Source organism: Hyla sarda, chromosome 4 (genome assembly GCF_029499605.1).
Source record: "Hyla sarda isolate aHylSar1 chromosome 4, aHylSar1.hap1, whole genome shotgun sequence".
Classification (NCBI taxonomy): domain Eukaryota; kingdom Metazoa; phylum Chordata; class Amphibia; order Anura; family Hylidae; genus Hyla; species Hyla sarda.
Window position 1 is genome coordinate 384,799,824 of NC_079192.1, and position 17,539 is coordinate 384,817,362.

Consider the following 17,539-nt stretch of genomic DNA (forward strand, 5'->3'; position numbering starts at 1 on the left):
TTGAATGAATGATCGGATCGCCCGCAGCGCTGCTGCGGGGATCCGATCATTCTGAACGCCGCACGGAGGTCCCCTCTCCTTACTCCGTCCGGCTCCCGGCGTCTCCTGCTCTGGTCTGTGATCGAGCAGACCAGAGCAGAAGATCACCGAAAACACTGATCTGTTCTATGTCCTATACATAGAACAGATCAGTATTAGCAATCATGCTATTGCTATGAATAGTCCCCTATGGGGACTATTCAAGTGTAAAAAAAAATGTTAAAAAATGTAAAAGTAAAAGTAAAAAAAAAGTGAAAAATCCCCTCCCCCAATAAAAAGTAAAACGTCAGTTTTTTCCTATTTTACCCCCAAAAAGCGTAAAAATTTTTTTTTATAGACATATTTGGTATCGCCGTGTGCGTAAATGTCCGAAATATTAAAATAAAATGTTAATGATCCCGTACGGTGAACGGCGTGAATGAAAAAAAAAAAAGTCCAAAATTCCAACTTTTTTAATACATTTTATAAAAAAAAAATGAAAAAATATTTATTAAAAGTTTTTATATGCAAATGTGGTATAAAAAAAAAAGTACAGATCATGGCGCAAAAAAATGAGCCCTCATACCGCCGCTTATACGGAAAAATAAAAAAGTTAGAGGTCATCAAAATAAAGGGATTATAAACGTACTAATTTGGTTAAAAAGTTTGTGATTTTTTTTAAGCGCAACAATAATAGAAAAGTATGTAATAATGGGTATCATTTTAATCGTATTGACCCTCAGAATAAAGAACACACGTCATTTTTACCATAAATTGTACGGCGTGAAAACGAAACCTTCCAAAATTAGCAAAATTGCGTTTTTCGTTTTAATTTCCCCACAAAAATAGTGTTTTTTGGTTGCGCCATACATTTTATGATATAATGAGTTATGTCATTACAAAGGACAACTGGTCGCGCAAAAAACAAGCTCTCATACTAGTCTGTGGATGAAAATATAAAAGAGTTATGATTTTTAGAAGGCGAGGAGGAAAAAATGAAAACGTAAAAAGTCCTTAAGGGGTTAATGTTCTGTAAGTGATGGCTGCTGAGTGATATCCGTACACTCCCAACCACCTAGCATTCTCTATGGACAGAGAACTTCCTAGTCACTCCCTTTGGTATCAACAAGGCACTGCTGGCAGAGATTCTGTGCCATGCTAAGCAGTTTGGAAATATTACTGACATCGCAATACTACTGACATTCTTTCCTAGGAAGAAAGTATCTTTTTTATAATTCAAAGATTCAAAGAATATATCCTGAGTCTGGAACTTGACTTTTGGACTCTGAGAAATTAAGTGGAGACTCCCATACACAGTAGTGGAAAAAGTCAAGTGGAGTCTCTCATATACCATTGCTATGATGTCAAAATCCCCAATGAATTGCTGACCTACCAAGCTGGACTTAAGCTTGGTGCTCAACAACATTAAAGGGGTATTCCAGGAAAAACTTTTTTTTTATATATATCAACTGGCTCCAGAAAGTTAAAAAGATTTGTAAATTACTTCTATTAATACATCTTAATCCTTTCAGTACTTATGAGCTGCTGAAGTTGAGTTGTTCTTTTCTGCCTAAGTGCTCTCTGATGACACCTGTCTCGGGAACTGTCCAGAGTAGAAGCAAATCGCCATAGCAAACCTCTTCTACTCTGTGCAGTTCCCGAGACAAGCAGAGATGTCAGCAGAGAGCACTGTTGCCAGACAGAAAAGAACAACTCAACTTCAGCAGCTGATAATTATTGGAAGGATTAAAATTTTCTAATAGAAGTAATTTACAAATCTGTTTAACTTTCTGGAGCCAGTTGATATAAAAAAAATAGTTTTTTTCCTGGAATACCCCTTTAATACTTTACCGAAATTTCCTTAAACCCTATTTTTCCCTGTCTTCTGTGTGCTTTGAGCCAATCAGATGTCTTCTGCATATGAGCAAATCTCCTGAAATTAGTTTTTGGAAATTTTGCTGCTCTTTGTCCAGCAACTTGATTTGGATTTGAAGGCTTATTCGGATACGGGGATCCTTGGTCGGGTGCAGGGCCAGGTGAAAAAATCTATAAGAATTGCCTCGGTTTCCAAATAATAATCCTCAATCATGGTTTTCTCCTGCTGGACCTATGGTCCTAGATCCAGGACCTACAAGAAACTTCTGATACTCTGTTAGGCAAGTAGTACACTGCATAGAAAGCCATAGGTTTTTGCATGCTGACCAGAAAATGTGCGTTTACTATAAATGTCCAAAATGTGGTATTATAAGGACAAATGTCCTAAAGTGTACCTCTCATGATCTTGTTAAATTGTATAATCCTCCCAGTTCACTGCCCCCATCATGATAAACCACCCCCTGCCTTTATTTTTATTTGTTAGTTTTTTAACTTGATATTGCTGTGTATTTTCTGCTCAGCCTCAGTCAGATTCACAGACTGGGAAAGGGGCGTTCCCCAGCAGACGTGACATCATCTGAAGCCATACAGGGGAGAACTTCATCCCTCACTCTGCTACACTCAGCCCCGAGCAGTTCAGTGTGAGATGAGCTATGATTGGCTAAGGCTGCACACACACCCCTCCGCACTCCAGACTGCATTTCCTGATTTTGGACTTCTGCCAGGCCAATAGGAGTCCAAAGTCTGTGCAGTTTAGTGGCAGCTTTTTTAAACACAAATGAAACATAGAAAATTTCATTTTTCTAAACAAAGTATATTAGAAAGATTTTTTATTTACCGTAAGGAGTGCAATAGCAAAAATTTGTTTTAATGAGAGTGCCCATTTAAAGACCCTAAGGCTGTGTTCACAGCTTGAAATGTCCGCACGGAAAATCTCCTCGAATTTCTGTGAAGATGGAAATCTGAAATTCTGTGCCAGAAAGATCTGGCGCTGAAATTCTGCCGTGTGCACAGCGCAGCAGAATCCCATTGAATTCAATGGGGCTCTGCTGCAGCGGAATCTCCGTGCAGAATTCCAATGTGGAAATGTGCACGGAAATTCCAAGGTGTAAACATGGCCTAAGAGACCTATTACACAAGGCAGAAGAGGGTACTTGTGCCAAAGATCAGCCAATGAATGACTCAATAAAGCAAAAGGACCCTGACCGAACAACCAATCATTTGTGTAGCCTTTTCTGGAAGTTGGCCAAGCCCTGTAGTAGGTTCCCTAAATAAGCACCATTCTTCAAGATTGGTGCTTTTTTACACGGCGCATAAGCCTATGTGATAGGGCCTTTAGATATTTGCCCATTCAAAGGCCCCAGGGTATAAAAATAAATTTTCTTCATGATGTTCCCCAGTTTGATGGTTCTTTGGGGCCAACTTTTTTAGGACTTTAGCCAGACATTCTGCTGTATTTACAGCCCATTGTTTCGAACAGGATTCCGCAGTCCCATTCAGACAGAGGAATTTTTGCGGCGGGAATTCTACTGCGGAAATTCTGATTTCTGCAAAAATATAAGGCCGGTCTTATATGTTTAGAGAACACAGAATTCCACCGAAATTCCTAAAAAATTCTGCAATTCCGTTCAGCAAACTTTTGTTCAGACTTGCAGAACTTCCGCCATGTGAACAAACCCTCATAGCAGAACCAGATCAAAGAAAAGGAGATACTAAAGTCCAGGAACATAGATGATGGGACATAATATTGGGGAAATAACCAGTTTAATACCCGAAATTTGAATCATACAAAAAAACAAATAAATACACATTAACACATTAGACTTGGTTATATAGAATTAGAACAAAAAAAAAAACATAGCTTTTTCCCTCAAACTTCCTTTGCATAAATAGAATCGAGCTCCACTGGTGAACTGCTTAAATATGTTGCTATGTTCAGTATATCTGGTCAGTCACCTATCACACTTTGGTTATTCAGACGGTACATATTCCATTTTCAGTAACCCCTTGCAGGCATCCACAATTCTATAACCATCAGCTCCTTTGATGTATGTCCTGAAGTCCTCAGATGTTGGATGGTCGGTGTTGTTTGCTAAAATTAAAGACCCAGGGTGCAGAATACCAACCTCTGCCATAGCCAGCAAGGCCTCGACATACCGATCACACTGATCCATCAACACAAAATCCACCTTCTTTACTCCAAACTGGCTTTTCAGGTCACGAATGGCATCTACTGGATGTTGACACAACAGTTTAAACTAGAAGAAAGCAGCAGAAGATGTTGGTTTACATAACAAGGATCTCTGGTAAGTGTCAAATGTCACATTGAAGTGTCTAAAAAGGAGTCACCGCTATTTCGGCATAATGAAGTTTCAAAGTGGAGCTTAACTTCAGAGTAATGAACCTTTTAACACCTTGTTTTCTGTGTTGATGATTTTGGTAATATGGGATCTAATATAGATCTTCAAATTCCCTGCACTGTATGCAGTTAGCTCCCCCTAGTGGTGGCTGCAAGCAGCCAGAATCTTATAATTTAAAGGGGTTTTCCGGGATGTTTAGACAATCTCTGACCTTAGCGGTCTCTGTGACTGGCTATACCCTTACATGAACAATGTACATAACATTAATGCAGCAGGCTCAGCAGGGGACACCGAAGGATCAGGAGTACTGTTAGAGAGGCAGATTTAGGAGTGAGTACAATTCTTTTCCTCAATTTTCCAGCTGTACTCAGAAAACGCCTGAGGCTATACATATAATTATTAAAAAACTAAAAAAATGACAATACACATTGTGAGGTTAATACAGAACTGAATCTATTCACATTAAAAGCAGGGTGGACAATGACTTTATAGTAAGTGAAGGCAACTAATGATTAAAGGAGTTTTCCCAAGATTTGAAAAACATTGCTGCTTTCTCCCATAAACAGCGTCACTCTTGCCTTCAGTTTGTTTGTGGTAATGCAGTTCAGTTCCCCTGAAGTGAATGGAGCTGAGTTGTAATACCACACAAAACCTGAAGACAGGTAGCTGTGTTTTCCTAATTAATTGTCGCTTTAAAAATCCTTTGACATGTCCTATAAGCATTTCAAAAGTTTTGATCGGTCAGGGTCTGAGTGCTCAGACCCCTACCGATCGCTAGAACCATCAAGGGATAAAAGCAGGCAGTTCAGTGTTTCTCATCCTACTCTATGTGCCAGCGATGGAGACAATCCCATGAACTTACATTGTAAATTTGTCTCTTCACATGGCACAAAGCCAGGAGAGAATGCGCTTAGCTCCCATTCTCGCAATTGGTCGGGGTCTGAACATTCAGACCCTGATCGATCAAAAGTTGGACATGTCTCTACATCATGAGAAAAGTGACAGTACACATACATACTTAAAGGGGTTATCCAGGAAAAAAACTTTATATATATATATATCAACTGGCTCCAGAAAGTTAAACAGATTTGTAAATTACTTCTATTAAAAAATCTTAATCCTTTCAGTATTTATGAGCTGCTGAAGTGGAGTGGTTCTTTTCTGTCTAAGTGCTCTCTGATGACACGTGTCTCGGGAACTGTCCAGAGTAGAGGCAAGACCCCATAGCAAACCTCTTCTAGTCTGTGCAATTCCCGAGACAAGCAGAGGTGTCAGCAGAGAGCACTGTTGTCAGACAGAAAAGAACAGCTCAACTTCAGCAGCTGATAATTATCAGAAGGATTAAGATTTTTTTAATAGAAGTAATTTATAAATCTGTTTAACTTTCTGGAGCCTGTTGATATATATAAAAAGAATTTATTTCCTGGAATACCCCTTTAAGTATAAAAGAAAATTCTTAATTTTCATTTTACCCGATTGTTTTTAAAACCAGCAACTAGAATCATCTCCTCGGCAGACTCTGCCATGCTTTCATCTTGTTCCACAGCATACAACATTCCATCTGGGGGCAGAAGTTGCAGGAGACGTATAGCGGAATATCCACATTGTGTGCCCAACACAAGGGTTGTTCTGGGATAACGCTGTTTGGCAACTACCTCTAGAAAATGATCTGTAAAAAAAACAAAAAACATATTAGTAAACAAGAGAACAATAGAATGAGGGACCAAAACCTAGAAAACATTAAAACCTAATAATTAAGACAAACATAAAGTAAAAATATCAATAATTCAAAATGATCTAAATTGTCAAAAAGAAATAGTCAACAGACATAGAAAAGTATCAATTATTTAAAAGGGTTGGAAAGTCTATTTTTGATAAGTTTCATTGAAATACTGGTGACCATGATGTCCTGCTACTGGGACCTGGAAATCAGCTGGATTTTGTGGGAAAACCTAACAGCAAGTGTTCAATAATCTAACAGCGCCACCACAGATAAAATAAAGTATTACACAGTGTCCAATGAAGAGTGCTCCCTAGGCACTTCGACTGAATACCCCCGATTCCGCACACACTGGAATTTTTTGCACACAGATCTGTCACAAATATACAATAAGGACGTGTTCACATGGCAGAACATCCGCACGGAAACTCTCTGTGTGGACAATCTGCAAACTGGGCTAAAACTGCTTGGTAATACACCATCTCAATAGACTCCACAGAAATATTGAACATGTTCAATGTTCTTTTGAATGCCGGAATAAGGATTTCCATGCTACAAACATCTGGCACAGAAATTCTGCCATCTGCACAGTGCATTGCATTAGAATCAATGGGACTCTGCTGCTGCAGAATCTCTGTGCGAAATTCTTTTGTGGAATTCCGAACGAAAATTCTGTTGTGTAAACATAGCATAAAAAGCACATGTGGATTTTGTTGCCGATTCATTGTGAATCTCATCCTCCATACACAGAATGTGGTGAAATCAATCAAAAACCCACAAAACAATGAGCAGCTGCAAATCTACAGGTAAAATTCACAACCATTCTGACCAATGTGGATTCAACTGTGGTAGAGGGTGTGATGCAGGGCAGATGGAATTACCTTAAGGGCAGATGGCATTAACCCTATGTATTCGTGATGCTAGGGCGTGGTTTATTCTCAATACCACCCGAATTTATACCGCTGGATCCTGGGCTAGGCATGATCCGCTAACTCCTGGAACATCTGCGCCGTGGCAACTTTCCAGGTCTCCGGCACCATCTTGAGTCTCTCTGCTCTCGTGCTTTGCTGTGCCTCCTCCATCTTGCTCTCACCAGGAACTTCCACAAGACTGAAGAGGGCCGGCTCCACTTGTCATCATCGGGAGGGCCTGGGACCAGAAGTCACTCAGCGGTTCATCCTCTTCTTCTGCCCCCCGGCAACAAGGGGCGGATCTTTTCTTTCAGGTTCCACTTAGGATTAGAAACCGTGACTTGACTTCCACGCCAAGGGGTGGGACGCTGGCTTGGGCGAGACATCTCACGCTTTTCTTCCAACAGTTTAACTCTTTCAGGTATAGACTCTCTACAGTGCACAATGGCAAATAACAGTCTTTTCGTCACCTCCCCCTCTTTTTCACAAGCGCCTCTTAACTTTAACTTTTCACAGACAAAATCCCATACACTTTCTGGCGCAATTTTAGTAAATTTTACTCAGCAATACTGGACACAGTTTAGACTGGGGGGTATTTTAGGCATAAGGCGCACACCCGTATCCTGTGATTGGATGCCAAAAGTTGTGGTAGAGGGTGTGATGCAGGGCAGATGAAATTACCCTTGGGGCAGATGGCAATAACCCCTTGTATTCGTGATGCCAGGGCGTGGTTTATCCTCAATACCACCCGAAGGTATACCGCTGGATCCTGGGCTAGGCATGATCCACTAACTCCTGGAACATCTGCACCATGGCAACTTTCCAGGTCTCCGGCACCATCTTGAGTCTCTCTGCTCTTGTGCTTTGCTGTGCCTCCGCTATCTTGCTCTCACCAGGAACTTCCGCAAGACTGAAGAGGGCCGTCTCCGCTTGTCATCATCGGGAGGGCCTGGGACCAGAAGTCACTCAGCGGTGCATTATCTTCTTCTGCCCCCCGGCAACAAGAGGCGGATCTTTTCTTTCAGGTTCCACTTAGGATTAAAAACCGTGACTTGACTTCCACGCCCAGGGGTGGGACGCTGGCTTTGGCGAGACATCGCACGCTTTTCTTCCAACAGTTTAACCCTTTCAGGTATAGACTCTCTACAGTTCACAATGGCAAATAACAGTCTTTTCTTCACCTCCCCCTCTTTTTCACAAGCGCCTCTCAACATTAACTTTTCACAGACAAAATCCCATACACTTTCTGGCGCAATTTTAGTAAATTTTACTCAGCAATACTGGACACAGTTTAGACTGGGGGGTATTTTAGGCATAAGGCGCACACCCGAATCCTGTGATTGGATGCCAAAAGTTGTGGTAGAGGGTGTGATGCAGGGCAGATGAAATTACCCTTGGGGCAGATGGCAATAACCCCTTGTATTCGTGATGCCAGGGCGTGGTTTATCCTCAATACCACCCGAAGGTATACCGCTGGATCCTGGGCTAGGCATGATCCGCTAACTCCTGGAACATCTGCACCATGGCAACTTTCCAGGTCTCCGGCACCATCTTGAGTCTCTCTGCTCTTGTGCTTTGCTGTGCCTCCGCCATCTTGCTCTCACCAGGAACTTCCGCAAGACTGAAGAGGGCCGTCTCCGCTTGTCATCATCGGGAGGGCCTGGGACCAGAAGTCACTCAGCGGTGCATTATCTTCTTCTGCCCCCCGGCAACAAGAGGCGGATCTTTTCTTTCAGGTTCCACTTAGGATTAAAAACCGTGACTTGACTTCCACGCCCAGGGGTGGGACGCTGGCTTTGGCGAGACATCGCACGCTTTTCTTCCAACAGTTTAACCCTTTCAGGTATAGACTCTCTACAGTTCACAATGGCAAATAACAGTCTTTTCTTCACCTCCCCCTCTTTTTCACAAGCGCCTCTCAACATTAACTTTTCACAGACAAAATCCCATACACTTTCTGGCGCAATTTTAGTAAATTTTACTCAGCAATACTGGACACAGTTTAGACTGGGGGGGTATTTTAGGCATAAGGCGCACACCCGTATCCTGTGATTGGATGCCAAAAGTTGTGGTAGAGGGTGTGATGCAGGGCAGATGAAATTACCCTTGGGGCAGATGGCAATAACCCCTTGTATTCGTGATGCCAGGGCGTGGTTTATCCTCAATACCACCCGAAGGTATACCGCTGAATCCTAGGCTAGGCATGGGGGCAATAATGACTCTGACGCCAACTTACGGAACAACAGTAGCTTTACTGAGTTGGACAGGTGGAATAGTCTATACCAAGGGTCTCAAACTCAAATTATCTGGGGCCGCATGCGCCCCTCACATATAATGCCCCCATCATGCACCCCTCATATATAATGCCCCCATCATGCACCCCTCATATATAATGCCCCCATCATGCGCCCCTCACATATAATTCCCCCATCATTCCCCCAGGCCCCCATATAGATATGACCCCCATCTGGTAGGTACATAGGCCCCAATATAGATATGACTCCCATCAGGTAGGGATCCCAAGTAGGTATAGAAGCCCCTGATGATCAGGTAGGCTTCCCAATAGGTGTACAGGCCCCCAGATACATATTACCCCTGGCAGGTAGGGCTCCTATTTAAACAATTATGCCCCCTAAGAAGATAGGTTGGCCCCTGGTGATAACATATAGTAACATAGTTCATAAGGTTGAAAAAAGACCAGAGTCCATCACGTTCAACCTATATCCCTAATGAGTCCCTACTGAGTTAATCCAGAGGAAGGCAAAAAACCCTCATACTAGAGGTAAAAATTATTTCCCGACTCCAAATATGGCATCAGAATAAATCTCTGGATCAACGTTCTGTCCCTATAATTCGAATATACATAACCAGTTCTTACTCTCCAAAAATGCATCCAGACCCCTTTTAAATTATTTTACAGAGTTCCCCATGACCCCCTCCTCCGGGAGAGAATTCCACAGTCTCACTGCTCTTACAGTAAAGAACCCCCGTCTGTGCTGGTGTAGAAACCTTCTTTCCTCTAAACGTAGAGGATGCCCCCTTGTTATAGATATAGTCCTGGGTATAAATAGATCATGGGAGAGATCTCTGTACTGTCCCCTGATATATTTATACATTGTTATTAGGTCTCCCCTAAGCCTTCTTTTTTCTAAACTAAATAACCCTAATTCTGATAATCTTTCTAGGTACTGTAGTCCTCCCATTCCCCGTATTTCCTTGGTTGCCTGTCTTTGAACCCTCTCCAGCTCCACTATATCTTTCTTGTACACTGGTGCCCAGTACTGTAAACAGTATTCTATGTGTGGTCTGACTAGTGATTTGTACAGCGGTAGAATTATTTCCTTGTCGTGGGCATCTATGCCCCTATTGATCCACCCCATGATTTTATTTGTCTTGGCAGCAGCTGCCCGACACTGGTCACTACAGCTAAATTTACTATTAACTAAGACTCCTAAGTCCTTTTCCACGTCAGTCGTCCCAAGTGTGCTCCCATTTAATACATAATCCCAGGCCAGATTTTTCCTCCCCATGTGCATTACCTTACATTTATCAGTGTTGAACCTCATCTGCATCTTCCCAGCCCAAACCTCCAACCTATCCAGTTCCATTTGTAACAGTGCCCTGTCCTCTATTGTGTTTACCGCTTTACAGAGTTTAGTATCATCTGCAAAGATTGCTACTTTACTATTCAACCCCTCTACAAGGTCATTAATGAATATATTAAATAGGACAGGACCCAAGACTGACCCCTGTGGTACCCCACTAGTTAGAGGCACACAATCAGAATAAGTACCATTAATAACCACCCTCTGTTTCCTATCACTGAGCCAGTTACTTACCCACTTACACACATTCTCCCCCAGCCCAATCCTTCTCATTTTATGCACCAACCGTTTATGTGGAACCGTATCAAATGCTTTGGAAAAATCTAGATATACGACATCCAGCGATTGCCCCTGGTCCAGTCTGGAGCTCACCTCCTCATAAAAGCTGATCAGGTTAGTTTGACAGGACGGATCTATCATAAAGCCACGCTGATATGGAGTCATACATTTATTTTTATCAAGATACTGCAAAATAGCATCTCTTAGAAAACCCTCAAACAATTTACATACAACGGAGGTTAAACTAACAGGTCTAAAATTTCCGGGGTCACCTTTTGTCCCCTTTTTAAATATTGGCACCACATTTGCCATGCACCAGTCCATGAATAGTAAAAATAGAGGTCTGTCTATTACACTACTTAATTCCTTTAGAACACGGGGGTGAATGCCATCTGGACCTGGCATTCCTCCCATATTAGGCAAGTAATTAGGCAAGTTAAGTTAAGTTTCACAGCTACAGTACTTACATCTCCTTGCTGCAGCCTAAAACGAGCCTTCTATGCGGGGGTACGCGCATTAGGTGACGTCATCACTGGACGTCAGTGTCCCGGCGTCCTGCGCTGCGGATGCGATGATGTCACCAATTGCGTACATCCCTCCAGGAAGGCTCGTTATAGGCTGCAGCAGGGAGAGATAGGCACAGTAGCAGTGTGTGCCAACGTGTGTGAAAACTTATGGCATTTAGCACTGTTTCCCCGAAGCAGGGCTAAATGCCTTAGGAAATCATCTGCCCGGCGCCCGGGCTGCAAAATTTCATTCCGTGGGCTGAAAATGCAGGCCGGGCGTTTGAGACCCCTGGTCTATACAGCTTAGTCAGGCCCACAGAGGTGACCAGTGACTTCAGAGACCTTTAGGGCTTGCTGGGACTTGCAGTGGACTTGGACAATTTTAGTGCAGGCCACTCTGACTTGATATAAGATGACTTTGACTGACTTGACTGGGTCTGACTATACCCCAATTGTAGCTTACTTGTAGACTTGTGGCTGCTGGACTGACTTGAGGTGTCCTATGGACTCCAGACACACTCCTAGGACTTGACTGCACTAAGCAGGAACAGAGAGTGAGCTAGATCCACCCAGGGCTTCTATGGGGGAGAGTAGGAGAGGTCCATAGGTCACCCTAAGGTCACATGATCACTGATACCTCACTGGATTACACTCACATGACAACTGTTTAATCACATGACAAATATTCTTAAAGACATAACGTTTATATATACAATACAAGGGGGGCTCAGGGGACACTGCAGGGAGGCTGCCTGACAGGGCAGCAAGGGTACAGGGGTACAACCAGGGCTCAAGTCCTGCAGGAACTCATGGGAACGGAGTTCCTGCACTTTTTCCACAGCAGGAACGCAGTTCCCATTAGCAGGAGTCCTGCAGGACTAGCCCTTAAAGGGTTACTCTGCCTCTAGACATGTTATCCCCCATCTATAGGATAGGGGATAAGATGTCTGATCGCGGGGGTCCCGGCTGCGGCACCCCAGACATCCGGTGCACGGAGCGAACTTCACTCCATGCCAGATGACTGGTGATGTAGGGCAGAGGCTCGTGACATCACAGTAATGCCCCCTCAATGCAAGTCTATGTCACGCCCCCTCCCATCCACTTGCATTGAGGGGCCGTGACCGTGAGTCATGAGCCTTTGTTGCTTCACCCAACGCTCTAAACAAACACCGGGAGCAGCAGGGAGAATGTGGGGGTCCCCAGCGATGGGACCCCCGGGATCAGCCATCTTATCCCCTATCCCCTATAAGATGTCTAGTACCCCTTTAAGTGGAAATCTAACGTGAGTTCCCAAACTTTTTTCCCCAGGACTTGACCCCTGGGTACAACTCCTGTACTGGGCCACCACAAAATTATCTTTTTTTTTTTTTTTTATCTCCAGGCCACAGTATGGTGGTAGCAGCTACATTAAAACCATTTATAATTTTTTTTTTTTTACTAACTTAAGTGTTGCCCCCCTAAAAATTGCCTCCCGGGCACAGGCCAAAAGGTGCAAATACAGTCCTGGGTTGCGTATGACAATTCTGTGTCTATTTTGCACGTACCTTTCTCTACAGTGAACAGCAGCATCTTCATAGCATGATCCTTAATGGCATATTCCTTAAATGCCTGGAGTACGCTGTCCGGTTTCCCATGGGTGGATTCAAACAGCACATACCGACGTAGAGCCTGCTGCGTCTTCACACCCACACTGCCATGTCTGTATGATGGGCCATTGTAATATCTGAACAGGACCCAGGCCACACCAGCAGCCAATGGCACTAGTGCTCCTGTGACTATGACAGAGGGATTTGAGGCTAGAAAAGGTAAAAAGCTGAAATATTTAAAATAAATAATTTTACATTTTTACCACTTTCAAAAGCTAAAATAAAAAATTCAGGCTCCCACATTTAAAAACAGTTCATTAGTTACAGATGTCCTTATAATTCTTTAAAGAAAGCAGGTAAAAAAACAATAAGTCACCCCCATTCCTCCTTTACACTAGGTCCCCCCAAACATCAGGAGAGCATCAAGAGGCAGCTATACTCTTTAGACAGTCGGCCAAACCCACCAAAGTCAGCGGATTTGGCCAACTAAAGTCTAAGGTGTATAGACATCTCTTAGGGTACATTCACACAGGCGGATTACCTGCAGGATTTCAGCAGTGTATTTGCAGTGAAAAATCCGCAGCAGATTTTGCTACCATTTACTTCAATGGAAAATCTGCAAATCTGCCTTGATTGCGGATTTACTGCTGACCCATTGAAGTCAATGGTAGCAAAATCCGCTGCAGATTTTCCACAGCAAATATGCTGCCGAAATTCCGCGTGAATATACCCTTAAAGGGGCACTCCTGTGGAAATTTTTTTGTTAAATCAACTGGTGCCAGGAAGTTAAACAGATTTGTAAATTACGTCTATTTAAAAATCTTAATCCTTCCAGTAGTTATCAGCTGCTGTATAATGAAGAGGAAGTTCTTTTATTTTTTTATTTCCTTTTCTGTCTTTCCACAGTGCTCTCTGCTGACACCTCTGTCCATGTCAGGAACTGTCCAGAGCAGGAATAATTCTATGTGGACAAGACAAAAAAAGAATTCAAAAAGCAAAGAATTTCCTCTGTAGCATACAGCTGCTAAAAAGTACTGGAAGGATAAAGATTTTTTAATAGAAGTAATTTACAACTCTGTTTAACTTTCTGGCACCAGTACCCCTTTAAGCTGGCCCATAGAAGCGTTCATGTGTTCTGAGTGGAGCTGCTGCCGGACTCCTCTAGGTTCTGCTTTTCTCCTTGAGAACAAAAGGATTGGGTACTTAAAAATTAACATAATAGTTTTGTCTCTCAAATGACATAATCTGCCAGGGAAAAATAGGGAGGCACGTGTTAAATGTGCACGGGGGCTTTAAGATTCTTAGCCAATTTTGAAAGCATTGAATGCAATGGGACAAAATTTCCGAGCTGAATTTTTCCTCCGGATTCTGCTTAAAGGGGAAATTTAGCAAAAACCATCTTCCTATTCCCATACACACATGAGCACTCTCTGAACAACTTAACCCCTTAAGGACTCGGGTTTTTCAGTTTTTGCACTTTCGTTTTTTCCTCCTTACCTTTTAAAAATCATAACCCTTTCAATTTTCCACCTAAAAATCCATATTATGGCTTATTTTTTGCGTCACCAATTCTACTTTGCAGTGACATTAGTCATTTTACCCAAAAATTCACGACGAAACAGAAAAAAAAATCATTGTGCGACAAAATCAAAGAAAAAACGCCATTTTGTAACTTTTGGGGGCTTCCGTTTCTACGCAGTGCATATTTCGGTAAAAATGACACCTTATCATTATTCTGTAGGTCCATATGGTTAAAATGATCCCCTACTTATATAGGTTTGATTTTGTCGCACTTCTGGAAAAAAATCATAACTACATGAAGGAAAATTTATACGTTTAAAAATGTCATCTTCTGACCCCTATAACTTTTTTATTTTTCCGCGTACAGGGCGGTATGAGGACTCATTTTTTGCGCCGTGATCTGAAGTTTTTATTGGTACAATTTTTGTTTTGATCGGACTTTTTGACTTTGGAATTTTTTTGCGCGTACACCATTGACCGTGCGGTTTAATTAATGATATGTTTTTATAGTTCGGACATTTACGCACGCGGCGATACCACATATGTTTATTTTTATTTACACTGTTTTATTTTTTTTATGGGAAAAGGGGGGTGATTCAAACTTTTATTAGGGAAGGGGTTAAATGATCTTTATTAACACTTTAGTTTTACTTTTTTTTTGCAGTGTTATAGGTCCCATAGGGACCTATAACACTGCACACACTGATCTCTCATCCTGATCACAGGCGTGTATTAACACGCCTGTGATCAGTGTTATCGGCGCTTGACTGCTCCTGCCTGGATCTCAGGCACGGAGCAGTCATTCGTCGATCGGACACCGAGGAGGCAGGTAAGGTCCCTCCCGGTGTCCTGTAAGCTGTTCGGGATGCCGCGATTTCACCGCGGCGGTCCCGAACAGCCCGACTGACTAGCCGGGATACTTTCACTTTCGCTTTAGAAGCGGAGGTCACCTTTGACCGCCGCTTATAATGGGTTAATACCGCACATCGCCGCGATCGGCGATGTGTGGTATTAGCCGCGGGTCCCGGCCGTTGATGAGCGCCGGGACTGACGTGATGTGATGCGGGGTCGCAGCGCGACCCCGCTTCATATCGCAGGAGCCGGCGCAGGATGTAAATATACGTCCTGCGTCGTAAAAGGGGTACTCCGGTGGAAATTTTTTTTTTTTTTTTTTATCAACTGGTTCCAGAAAGTTAAACAGATTTGTAATTTACTTCTATTAAAATTAATCCTTCCAGTACTTATCAGCTGCTATATACTACAGAGAAAACTCTTTTTTTTTCTGACCACAGTGCTCTCTGCTAACACCTCTGTCTGTATCAGGAACTGTCCAGAACAGGAGCAAATACCCATAGAAAACCTATCCTGCTCTGGCCAGTTCCTGTTACAGACAGAGGTGTCAGCAGAGAGCACTGTGGACAGAAAGAAAAAAGAAATCCAAAAACAAAAGAACTTTGTCTGTAATATACAGCCACTTATAAGTACTGGAAGGATAAAGATTTTTTTATTTTTTTATTTTTTTTATAGAAGTCATTTAGAAATCTGTTTTTTAACTTTCACCAGTTGATTAAAAAATAAATGTTTTCCACCCCTTGAATTCCATAAACTCAAAAAAGAGAATTTCACAACAGGTAATGTATAGCGTCAGAACATCTTACAGATTATAATAGCAAATGATATATTACATTTTTAAACTGTTTCTGACTCTTCTATGTTCCGGCGAGTCATGCAGCCATTACTAACGCCAATGTATTTTATTCTGCGGTTGTCACGGGGAAGAAATACATGAAGTCAATAATCCGAGACACTTCAGATGTGCAGAGTCCAGAGCAGTGAGAAGATGAATGCATTGACTTCCCTCATGTCATAGACTGCTCTGAAGGTTTCAGTGAAAGGTTTCCCTCCCTGCACAGGAACCATCAAGTATAAAGAAGTTATATATCCAGCTCACCGTCTATATATCCTCATTTATTCTGTACAATATTTCATGTTCTGAGTAATTTAATTCATTCCAAACCCTGCAAACTTACCCTGTAAATGTGTTCTCCATGGAGCCTGATCTCTGGACGGGAGGTAGTATCACATTACAGGAAGTGTACTGCTATGTAGATCAAACCTGTAGTTAGGGTTGCCACCTTTCTTGCAAAAAAAAAAAAATAATATATATATATATACCGGCTATACTAATTTGCATAATTACCGTATTTTTCGCCGTATAAGACGCACTTTTTTGGGGGGGAAAAGGTCGGTGCGTCTTATACGGCGAATACACCCCTATCGCGGCGGTCCCTGCGGCCATCAACGGCCGGGACCCACGGCTAATACAGGACATCACCGATCGCGGTGATGCCCTGTATTAACCCTTCAGACGCGGCGATCAAAGCTGACCGCCGCGTCTGAAGGGAAAGTGACACTAACCCGGCTGTTCAGTCGGGCTGTTCGGGACCGCCGCGATTTCACCACGGCGGTCCCGAACAGCCCGACTGAATAGCCGGGTTAGTGCTTACAGGACACCGGGAGGGACCTTACCTGTCTCCTCGATGTCTTCTCCGTTCAGGGATCCCCTGTATGGCCGTCGCTCTCCTTCCTCGTCATCACGTCGTCGCGTACGTGCGTCGGCGTGCGTAACGACGTGATGGCGGCGACGGAGAGCGAGGATACCCGGCCGGCAGCAGAGATGTTCTGGAGCGACGGGGACACAGCGACAGCGATGGAGCGACATCCAGGGCAGAGGTGACGGGTCCGGAGCGGCGGGGACACGTGAGTATTACCTCCTCTTGCAGTGGTCTTCAATCTGCGGACCTCCAGATGTTGCAAAACTACAACTCCCAGCATGCCCGGACAGCCGTTGGCTGTCCGGGCATGCTGGGAGTTGTAGTTTTGCAACATCTGGAGGTCCGCAGGTTGAAGACCACTATTGGGTTCAAAATCTTTATTTTTTTAGATTTTGCCCCTAAAAATTGGGTGCGTCTTATACGCCGGTGCGTCCTATAGGGCGAAAAATACGGTAATTATATATGCGTGACGTCACAGGATATACAACTGCGGGGGAAATTTTGGCCTATTCTAAACCCTATGGGGGAGATTTATCAAAACCTGTGCAGAGGAAAAGTTGCCCAGTTGCCCATAGCAACCAATCAGATCGCTTCTTTCATTTT

The 17,539-nt window shown here is 43.1% G+C and overlaps 1 protein-coding gene across 4 annotated transcripts in view; it reads right to left on the reverse strand.

The window, feature by feature from the left end:
- Positions 1 to 3,640: 3,640 nt before the first annotated feature.
- The window catches only part of LOC130267370 (catechol O-methyltransferase-like), a 37,558-nt gene continuing 23,659 nt past the window's right edge, over positions 3,641 to 17,539 (reverse strand). The window contains exons 1-5 of one of the 4 annotated variants that reach the window (XM_056517029.1): positions 16,911 to 17,183; positions 16,412 to 16,516; positions 12,819 to 13,087; positions 5,726 to 5,922; positions 3,641 to 4,151 (exon numbers count right to left, since the gene is read on the reverse strand). In XM_056517029.1, the coding sequence (XP_056373004.1) occupies positions 3,864 to 4,151; positions 5,726 to 5,922; positions 12,819 to 13,087; positions 16,412 to 16,431 (774 nt within the window). In that variant the 5' untranslated portion in view covers positions 16,432 to 16,516; positions 16,911 to 17,183 and the 3' untranslated portion in view covers positions 3,641 to 3,863. Of the gene's footprint in view, positions 4,152 to 5,725; positions 5,923 to 12,818; positions 13,088 to 16,411; positions 16,521 to 16,910; positions 17,184 to 17,539 lie in introns of those variants that run through there. The other 3 variants (XM_056517026.1, XM_056517027.1, XM_056517028.1) reach the window with 3 other exon arrangements.